The sequence below is a fragment of the Seriola lalandi genome, unplaced genomic scaffold (assembly GCF_002814215.2).
Source record: "Seriola lalandi dorsalis isolate HSWRI2012SDOR001 ecotype SW California unplaced genomic scaffold, Sedor1 jcf7180002054795, whole genome shotgun sequence".
NCBI lineage: Eukaryota > Metazoa > Chordata > Actinopteri > Carangiformes > Carangidae > Seriola > Seriola lalandi.
Genome location: NW_019525348.1, coordinates 2,006,054 through 2,017,414, shown reverse-complemented (window position 1 = coordinate 2,017,414; position 11,361 = coordinate 2,006,054). Strand labels below are relative to the sequence as shown.

At 41.3% G+C, this 11,361-nt stretch overlaps 1 protein-coding gene across 4 annotated transcripts in view; it reads left to right on the top strand.

Moving 5' to 3' along the window:
* The window catches only part of rims1a (regulating synaptic membrane exocytosis 1a), a 107,864-nt gene that overhangs the window by 31,945 nt on the left and 64,558 nt on the right, over positions 1-11,361 (top strand). For 3 of the 4 annotated variants that reach the window (XM_087179142.1, XM_087179141.1, XM_087179143.1), the window contains exon 4: positions 2,502-2,513. The exons of the other annotated variant lie outside the window; for it this stretch is intronic. In XM_087179142.1, coding sequence (XP_087035268.1) covers positions 2,502-2,513 — 12 coding nt within the window. The remainder of the gene's footprint in view (positions 1-2,501; positions 2,514-11,361) is intronic. 4 annotated transcript variants of the gene reach the window in all.

Below are 11,361 nucleotides of genomic sequence, written 5' to 3'. Positions count from 1 at the left end.
TGTGTGTGTGTGTGTGTGTGTGTGTGTGTGTGTGTGTGTGTGTGTGTGTGTGTGTGTGTGACCCACGCAGGAGCTGGTAAAGGTTAATTGGGCATTAGACTGAGCTGTCGACAGAGGGGGTGGTCTCCCTCTCTGTCTCGGTCTCCCAGGGGTCCGGAGGTGCCCTATACACACACAGCAGGGTGTAGGTTTGTGTGTGTGTGTGTTTGTGTGTGTGTGTGTGTTAGTTTGGGGAGGCGAGTCTTCCTCTGAAATAAGTGACGTCCCATCTCCCACCCCTTGCGCTCCCCTACATCACCGGTGTGGCATTTAATGACCTCACAAACACACAAACACACAAGCACACACACACACACAAACACACACACACACACACATAGACTCAAAAGTACATCCTAATTAGTTAGTGGCTGACATGGGGAGAGTTCAGCTGGAGGGTCCTGTGTGGGGTGTTGGGGTGGGCGGCGCCTGCATTGAGAGGGAGAAGGTCTTTGAAAGGTGGATTTTACACACATAGAAGAGACATTTTGAACTTTTTTATTTTTTGTATTAAAGGATCATTAGTATGATACTGGATATTGATTAACAGAAGCCATATGGAAAATAATCTGACATAGTCTTTAGTGGAAACATGACAGGATTGGCTGTTGTCCAGGAGATCCTTCATTGCTCAAATTGCTCAAATATGCTCATTTGCTTTCTTTTGAAAGTTAGATGAGATGATTGACACTAGCGTTGTGTCTCCACAGTATGTAAGGATGGAGCTGGAGCCAAGAGATGTTGTTAGTTGTTTCATCTGTACACGAAAAGAAATGGAAAAATGACAATTTGTGGCTGTAGGGGTTGGTCGTGTTGTGGTTGTAATTTTCTGCTGTTGCTATCTATAGGCTAACAGCAGCCAGGTGAAGTGATTTGAAGTGGTTACTTTTGTTCAGCAAGAAATAGTTTGAACATTTCTGTTTGTGTATGTGATGTGTAGTGAGCTTTGGAAGAGCTGGTAGGCGTATTACTGAACTTTGGATCAGGAGCTGGCTTCCAGTCGCTGTGCTAAACCAGGCTGTGTGCCGCCAAGCTCTAGCTCCGCTCGTCATTTTTACCGGTTTCTGTACATGTAAAACAGATGAAATATGTATTACTCAGTGAGCTTTTGAGATTGCGGTCGGGATTTTGAACTTTACAGAATGGTTACCTGCTTACTCCTGCTCCTTTTACTAACCTAGACTAGTCACCACCCAGCGCAGGCTCTGTACGTGAAACATGACATGCGTAGCATCAACCGTCTCATCTAACTCTTTGAAAGAAAGTTCTGTCAGTAATGGTCGTCCTCTCTCAGTAGCAAAGGGGGACATTGTCCTGTCCTCGCTAAGTGTTGTCCCCATGAACGTACACTCATCTATACAGACAGCTAAACACTCTCCTTAATCAAGCTCCAAGGAACATTTGGCAGTTTAATCAGGAATACGTGTGAAACTATAAACAAAGGACAGGAATATACAATTATGATTAGTTAAAGAGCAAAGCAAATGTACATAGAGAAATATTAAACTACATTATATGTAAAAAAAAAAAAAAAAATCTGTAAATACAAAGCAAGACCTTTTTCTTACACATTAAGATAACATAATATGTACTATCTAATTCCACTGTACTAACTAAAAAATAATGATGCACATATGTGACTTTTACATCAACTTTATTCTTGTTTTACCAGAAGAAAAAGTCTGGATTGTTCAGCGTCGGGTTGGTCGATCTGGCCGAAAGATCATATTACAATCTTTTTAGGTGGAATCATGATCCACGATCTAAATCTCATATCTCCTTACAGATTTAGTTGAATTTGTGATCACATGACTCGTTATGTATATCTTTACCTGGACACAAAGCCTGTCACTTCAGCTCAATGGCTCAACTCACACTGGCTCCACTCAGGTCTGCCAGGACTGCCATCGCCAGCTGCAGTTAGCCGGCTAGCTTTCCCGCCGTTAACAATAGTCTGGTTAGCACTTAGCAGCTACTGAACTTTTAAAATTAAATATCTGAATATAGCACCCTAAAATGACGCCATCTGTACGATTCATCCGATCGTCCACGGCATAAGATCGCTCACCCCTAGTTCTGAGTACAAAGCGTTCGTCACCGTGATTTACATTCTTTCTCCTGCCAACAGTTAACATTGCTCTCTATTAACCATGAACCTTAAGCAAATACTTTCACATGAAAGTCATAAACTGACATACATTTTATTTTTTTGCTTAGATATACAGACCTGTAGGAGCATTTCAACTTAAATCTGACATTTATTTATTTATCATTCATTTCTATTCATATACTGCAATGTTATTCTGAAATATACATATATACATCTACATATAATATATGTGTATTACAGTGTGAATTACTGGTAGGGCTTTAGGATCATTGCCATGCTTTCAGATATCATCTTTGCTCAAATTCTCTCTGTCTTTCTTTTCATTATACATGGATGGCTGACTGGGCTGCAGCAGGACAAAGTGGTGAGTGCTGTGCTTCCTTTTTCTTTTCTGAACCACATAATTCTGCCTGCAACCTTTAAGACAATCCAGCTTAATGGGTTCAGACAGTATGTATGTACGTATGTATGGGTGAATGTACCTGCACCATGTATCATGTATGTATCAGCCTGTCTGTCTGCCCATGTGTCTGTTGCTATTACTGTAAGTGGTATGAGTTTAATTATAGTCTTAAAGGTCCATATAGTATAAAGGTAGATGTCCATGTCTTCTTTGATTTTAAAGCAGGTCTAGGTTCTATATTAATACTGTGAAAGTATCAAAGCGCTCAGTCCACAGAGAAATGCACACAGCCTGTATTCAGACACTGAGCTTTAAAACAAGCCATCAGGACTTCTGTAACATTGTGATGTCACAGCAGTCACCACCCTCAGCCATGCCTCAAGCCCCGTCCACCTGGACCCAACATCCAACCTTGCAGGATTTTGGTTTCTTTGAGTGTTCACCTGAAATCTGGTATGTCTTTATTGGATCACTCAGAAAACAGAAGAGAGACTCAGAGCCAAACTACACTGATATGGATTTTGGTTCTTAAAACCAAAACTCCAAAATAAAACACAGGAAAAGTTTAAAATATTGGACCTTTAATGATACTTATGTTGAGAAATGCCACATGACCTCTATTTATCGTTTAATAAGATACCAAACTACATCATCTCACCACTAGATTAAAACAGTCTGTGCTGACTGATATTTGTGTAGCTTCACACTGCAAGGAAACAACCTGGATCTGAGAGGGAGAGCGTGTAGACAGAGCAGAACATTTTTAGATTTTGCAAGTGAAAACCCACCATGTGGGAGGAACTGGCAACAAGCCGGCGTGAACATGGAGAGAATGTACACCTCATATAGACCAACATGCTCATCTTGCTGAGAACATGTAAGACACTTAATTAACATAGTACACAGAGTGGGGCGGCTGTCAAAATGCCTTTGAGTAAGACACTTAACACCTTACTAAAGGCATCTAAAATGCCAATCTGCCTGTTTAACAGTAATCCATACCTGTGAGCTTCTTCTCATAGACACAGCTTGCTCTCAGTGGTACAGTACATGTGAGGTAACTGGAAAAGATTAACGTGTGTGTGTGTGTGTGTGTGTACCACTCACTATATTTCATGGTCACCAGATAGCTTAATAGTTTAAAGGATCACTTAATACCACAAGTATTGATCTTATTTGGGATATGGTGTTTACATGGAACTTTAAGAAACCTGCTCACCCACATCCCTGCGTACATACACGATCACACCAGCATCCACGTCTCTGAGCGCCTATGTTCAGGTGTGTTTACATTTCTCAACGTCTCAGCCGCTCATTTCTGCACCCACAGAGAATGAAATCAGAAACCTGGACTGGATTACTCCAGCTGGCATATCCAGGTCGCTCAAAACTGGGATAAGATTTTCTGCAACCAAGATGTGGAGTTTACATGTGCAACACATAACCAGGATACTCTGTATATATATATATATATATATATGCTCTGTTGCTGAGGCTTTTTAATTTGAAACAGTCAACAGCAAACATTTGAGAAACAATATCCCTGTCACTCAGGATAAACCACAGACATATTTTCATGTAAACATTTGAGGTTTGGAAAGATGGATTTTCATCTCATATACCTTCATTTTTTCCACTCTATAAAACACATAATAAAGTGCAACTGTCATTCTTATTTAATAATTTGTGCTTGGTGCCACCACAGCCACAGATTTAACCGTCTCTGCCACAGTGTGCACAGTAGTGGACAGGAAGTATCTGCCCTTCCTGGTGTGTTTCTTGTGTTTGTGCACTGGCCTGCACCTTTGCCGTAGGGACGACTTCCTCATCGTCATGTAGCCTGGTTAAACGAGAGTTGAGCAGAATCATCTGATATGATACTTCTGCGGAAGCGTCCCTGGTGGACATGCCTTTAACACCTTCCTCTGCTTGTGTAGTTGTGTCAGGTTTAGTACCTTACTTGGCCTTGGCTGCCTTCCCTCAGGGCAGCTGCCAAACAGGCACTTTGATGATACTTGGCTGGGCTTGAACGCCACGGCCCGTCCAAGAGTGCTTTGGTGTGCTGTACATAGCAGTCTCACTCCCTTGCTAAAGCTTGGTACAACAATCACTGGCTCTAAAGAAGAAAGTTTTGGCAGAATGGAGCCCTTCTGTAGCACTGACTGTATGGCTGGACAGCAGACCGGGCTTGAATTACTGTTTGACATGGATTCATTTAATTACTTGGGGATTGATTAATCTTGCCTGGCACAGTGGTCCAAAAGTGCAAAGTTACTCTGCCGGCTTTTTCCACTCCACTCAAACTAAACACTCAAAGTTAAGTGAAAGTGTTGGCAACAGTAATTCTGGCCTTCAATTATATGTAGTCTATCAGTGTGTTGTATAGTCTACATCACTTTTACTGCTTTTGATTAAGTGCTTTTTAAACTGGATTTTCTTCTTCTCTGAGGTCACATCCTGGTAATATGTAGCACACAGAGGTAAACTATGGTTCAACTTCACTTTTATTTCACCTCCTAGAAGGTCCTAGAAGCCACAGTTAGGTGTTAGACGTTTCAGATGGTGATAAATTTATTTTACTTCATAGTTTGTCCTCATCTATGTTGTAATGTGGTGATTGCTGTGGTGTTTTTGCACTGAACCTACAAGAAACTTGACAACTTCATACAGTGTGTCCAGGAGTGTAGCACTGTGTGTCTTTGTTTCTTTGGTCACTGAATGTAATAAGAGAACTGGATACTGTGTTTAACACGGGGCCGCGTTCATTTTAATACACCAAAAACATTTTTGAACCTATACCGCATTTCCATTAGAGCACCTCTCTGGCTGAGCCTGGTCGCTTCTGGCTTCTCTTTGTAGCCGTAGCATCAGCAGAACTGCTAGCATCCTTGCCACTGTGCGTTTAAAAAAACGCTGATATTTTGTCTCGACTTTCAGACGTTTGGCGTGGACGTCCGTCCATCTTTGGTTTTTGGGGGATTGATAACAATTGTTGGAAAGCTGCTACTGCACTTAACCTAACGAGTTGTCAGCCTGTCTCTCAGCACCACTCCGTGTGTGTGAGGAGGGGCTAGGACACACACACACACACACACACACACACACACACAAACGCAAAGTGAAACAGAAAGGACAAGAGAAATGACCAAAAACATAGTAGAGACACTGACCTAAAGTGAAATGAAATGAGTGCACATACATTGGGTAGATCATTTATATAAATATAAGACATTTTGTTTGTTAAATTAGTTTATTTTTCTCTTTGGTTTCTTGGGGGGGCGTAGAGGGTTGTCAGGGAAACACTTTTTATTTTTTTTTTTAAGTATATTTTTTGGGGCTTTTTATGCCTTTATTGGATAGCACAGTAGAGAGAGACAGGAAATGGGGAGGCAGAGAGAGGGGGAATGACATGCAGTAAAGGGCCGTCCGATGCGGGATCCGAACCAGGGCTGACTGCAGCGAGGACTGTAGCCTCTACACATGGGGCGCCTGCTCAACCCACTGCACCACTCGACGCCCCAGGGGAAACACTTTTGGTCCTTTCAGAAAATGAAATGTGTTTCTGGGGTTTACTCTCTGTATTGTACAAAAAGGTTAATGAGTCTCTACTAAAACACAGGTATTAAAATTAGAGACATTGAGTGTTGATCCAAGATATATTTGTGGTTTTAAGAACCAAAAACCGTCTCTCTTCTGATTGGCTGACTGTTTTCTGAGTGATCCAATAAAAATACAGCAGATTTCAGGTAAAAACACTCAGAGAAATTAGTTCAGGTGGGCGGGGCTTGGGGCATGGCTGAGAGAGGTGACTGCTTTTTTGTGACATCACAAAGCTACAGAAGCCCTGATGGCTGGTTTTAAGGCTCAGTTTCTGAATACAGGCTGTGTGCATTTCTCTGTGGACTGAGGCTTTGATACTTTCACAGTATTAATAAAGAACTTAGACCTGCTTTATAATCAAACAACACATGGACAAATACCTTTATACTATATGAGACCTGTAAGATGAAAAAAAAACTACTGCTTCCACTTTTTACCAGCTCAATGGTGCGCAAAATACTTTTTATGCATTACATCCATCCATGCGCTCATCCAATGTCATCTTTACACCCGTTTGATTTTAATTTCTATTGTATAAAATACGTTTTTGACATATACGTATTTAATACAATAGAAATGCCATCTGGCACTTCCTGTTCTGTTACAGTCTGAACTAGCAGAGGCTCAATATTGTTGTTCAAAAAAACTCACCATCTTTATGAAAACATTGCACTGTTCAAGGTGATACGCTTACACTGGATTTCACTACAAGAATTCCACTTCAAACACCGAGAAATGAAAATTAGAAGCTCTATATCTGCTGTATTTTTTCACTCACACAATCTCGTGTGTGTCTAGTGTGTTCATCGCGCTCTAAATGGATTGTGTTGAGTGCGCTGTCATGCTTTTCAAAGAACATTTGTGAAAGTAGATGGTTAGAGATTGATAAATAAAGTTTTAATAGGCTTAGCGATACACAGTGTGTGGTGCTGGTGTGTTGTGCTAATGATATTCAGGGCTCATTATCTGCAGTGATGGCTGAGCTCTAGTGGAGAGATGAGTGTGTGTTGTACCAACGCCAAGTGTTTCTCACAGAAAGGCCATTTTTGAAGTCTTGATTCCAGCTCTCGTGGGAGACGAGAGAAGAGTGTTGTGTGTTGCTTTCTCTCTCTCTCTCGCTCACACACACACACACTCGCACACGCACGCACACGCACCCACACACACATGTTCACTAACACCTCTCCTCTCTCTAATTGTAAAGTCCAGGGCTGTATTTCTGTGTCTTTTATGTGGCTGTAACTCAGACTGCTCGGCACATGGTAGATTGCTGTTTTTAGACCAATTCTGATTCAGAATTACTGGCATGGCTGCTTCCACCGGTGTTTTCAGCCCACTGATGCTGTTAACCACAGATATAATGTTGGTTTTATAAATACACTCTATTTTAGAGTAGAGCCTTTTCCTGTAGAGGATGAGACAGAGAGGATACCTGTCAGGGGCTGTTAGAGTGGATGGAGATGTTTTGTTTATCTTAAGCCTTCAACTAATAATTATTTCCATTATCAATTTCAATGCATAATTTCTTTCTATAAAGTATTATGTTGGTGTGTTTACAGTGATATCAACTGAGGTAACCGAGGTGATGGATGTGGACTGAAACTAAAGTCAAATACACTTTTTCCAAAGATGTGACTAATAACACAATGAGTCGCTGCATTGCATTGAAATACTTGCTAAAGCCAATAGCATAGTTATTAGTCCCACCTGTGTTTTTTTTCTATCACCAGTCAGAATGTCTGCTTCAGCAACGACAGAGATCAAGATTCCTGCTTCCAAGATCTAAACATGTATAGTTTAGCTTTAATTTCTCATCACAACAACCATTGGGAACCATTTATCCTGCTACTTTTGCTCCTTGTTTCTCCTCTTTTCTTGCTGGTGGATTAAAGTGCAGTTACTACTGTGTCCCTGAGAGCTCAATGCACCGCAACTTACGAAAACACATGTAAACAAAATAAAACACAATCAAATACAGTTCATTTTGACATTACATGTGCTGCAAGTACTCGCAACACAACGGAGGTTTTTCTAGGGAAAACTAAAAAGTGATGAACCTGGCTGGGACCCACTTGTTGTTCAGTGCTCTTGACTTCAGGTTGTTGTTTCTAATTTTCTTTACATGGAACTAGGAAATTCAGAAAATATAAGGTGTGTGTGTGTGTGTGTGTGTGTGTGTGTGTGTGTAAAGTAAAAAAAAAAAAAAAAAAGGGAGGCTCACTTATCACCACAGTGTCTCTCATCATCCACACTTAATGTACTTAAAGCTCCATATTTTAAAGTTTTCTAGTGTTTTATCTGAAGTGTTGATCCATAAGAAGATATATTTGTGATTTTAAGAACCAAAAACCATCTCAATGTAGTTTTACATCTCCTCTCTCAGGCTTCTGTCTGGAGATCTAGTAACAACAGGTCTGTGATCTGATAAAAAATATAGCAGATTTCAGGTAAACAATTGGAGGGACCAAATCCTGCAAGGTTGGATAGTGGGCACAGTTGGGCGGGGCTTAGGGCATGGCTGAGGGTGGTGAATGCTTTGTTGTGCCATCACAAAGTTCCAGAAGTCCTGACAGCTGGTTTTAAGGCTGAGTTTCTGAATACAGGCTGTGTGCATTTCTCTGTGGACTGAGGCTTTGATACTTTCACAGTATTAATATAGAACCTAGACCTGCTGTATAATCAAGCAACACATGGACATCTACCTTTATACTGTATGAGACCTTTAATGTACTTAATGTACTTAATTGTTCGTTTCACATACGCACCAATCATATACAACCATGACTTACTGTCAGTCAATGAGGTAGAGTATAATCAGAGTTTTAATTCCTCCTGTTTTACCTCCCGTTTCCTCCCGAAATTTGTTCTTGGAGACTCAGTATGTTCAATCATCATATATGTGTTTCATATATCTTGCCATCATGTTAATATAATAGTCGTGTATCACAGACTGTGCCCTGTGGGAGGTGTTAATGAGACAAGTCTGTGTCATGCTCGTGTAGATTTGTGTCACAGAGCCGCACTCGTTTACTTTTCTCTGGGTCAACAGGGCTGAGAAAGTTAGCACCTTGAGAGGAATGAAGGCAAAAAATACCTCAGGAGTAATCTCACTATGTGCCTGATACTTTTGCAAATGTATATGTATTGATCTGAGCCTACAAGAAATTATGGCTTTGTGCCGCTTTGTGTCAGGGTGCAGCGCTGTAGAAAAGCCTGAGCGATGTGTCATCTGCCGTTAACGCCACAGCGCCTCATGATTACTATTGATCGCCACTCTCGCTAGCTGCGTCCCTCTCCACGTCCGTCTCTCATTGACTGGTCTTAAGGGGGCCATCTCTCTCCCGGTTGTTGCCGCACACTCCCTCTATGAAAGCAAGCTCACACACATACACACACAAATGCATTCTCACTGTATGCTGTCTGTCTGCACACGCAAGCAACCTGTAGTGCACACACCACGCACACTGCATTTACATGGTTGTCACATTTACAAACAAGAAGGTGCATGCACATGCTCATATATGTACATACATTCTGTACACGAACAGAAATTCACCTTCTTGGCTCAACATGACTATAGTAAAATTTGGTAGTCGACACCAGAACCAATCAAATTCCTCGACTCTCAATACAAATTTTGATACCACAGCAAAAAAACAGAAAACAACAAAGGCTGCTGCACAAAGTGTGCGCGCCCCCACACACACACACACACACACACACATAAACAAGCACACTCCTCCATATAAGCAGCAGTTTAAATTGACTAACATGTTGACGGACCCATGGTGTGAAAATATTCATTAAATAGTCAGCGTTACATTTTAACAGACTGATCAGTGATGACTGTAGCCTACTGATGATTTGAGCACCCAGCTCACGTTATGAGCTTTGGCTTTAAATAAAGATGAACGTAGCCTCCATAACGTCGACAACAGGTTTCTGAGGAACAGTTTTGAAGCTCAGAGTGAGCTGCTCCACTGTCGCCATCTTGGCAGTGCCTGACTCCCCCGAACATCCGATGGAACAGATATGCTTTTATTTTAATCAATACACGGACTGCATTACAGCTGATGCTTCAATCTTTTTATGTGTGTGTTCTAGTGACCAGAGGTGTATATTTACACTCTTATGTTTTTTACATATAAACTACAGTGATTGTGTGTTGGGCTCTGATGACCTACACTCATTACTGAGCTGAATCAAGACTGAAGCTGCTGCTCTGGTATCATGCTGCTGTCACTATGTGGGCTGTGTAAACATTGTGTGAGTGTGGGTCAAGCTCCAAAAACGCTGCATACTACACTTCACATAATGCACCTCTATAGCATGCGTGTGTGTGTGTGTGTGTGTAGTCCCACCCTGCTTAGTAAATCCCCACACCCCCAGTTTGTGATGCAGACTTTCTGTTATAAATTTAAAGTCACTAAAAGGGTTGTACTCCCCATAAAGGATGTACTCTTGATCATAATAAACTGTCAGTTTGAACAACCTCTGTCTGCGCAGCATGTGTCTGTAACGATGGATGTACCAGCTGCTCTGGCAGGGTTGAAGAGGTCAACTGCGGTTGAAGAATTATGTGGTGATCCTTTTAAACCTTATGAAATGAAATATATACTAAATGATGTATGTGACATGTTTTTTTTTACCAGATATTCATATGAGCTCACTTCAGTTTTAACACCTCAGTTACTGTGAAGATCTTTAAACAATTAACCAAATTATTATCTGTTTTAATCATCTCTTTCTCTCTGTCTGTCTGTCTCTCTCACACACACACACACACACACACACACACCTGAGGTTGTCACTCACACAGCAGACCTTTATATTACCAGGTTTTATGTTTGCAAACTAGAGCCATTAAGTGGTGAAAAAGGGAAGTGCAGGATCATGACTCCCCTTAACTGCATGACTACAAGTCTGTGCGCTATAGAGAAAGTGTGTGCGTGTGTGTATGTGGTGGTGGGGGCTTTACTATACCTGTGGGGTCGGAAAACCTGGATCTAACAGCTTTGTGGGGACCAAAATGCTGAATCCTACAAGTTTCAATGGCTGTTTTATTTTAGGATTAGATATTCAGTTGTACAGGTTAAGGTCAGGGAAAGGGGCTAGGGAATGCATTATGTAAATGACAACAGGATGTGAGTGAGTGTGTGTGTGTGTGTGTGTGTGTGTGTGTGTGCGTGTGCGTGTGCGTGTGTGTGTG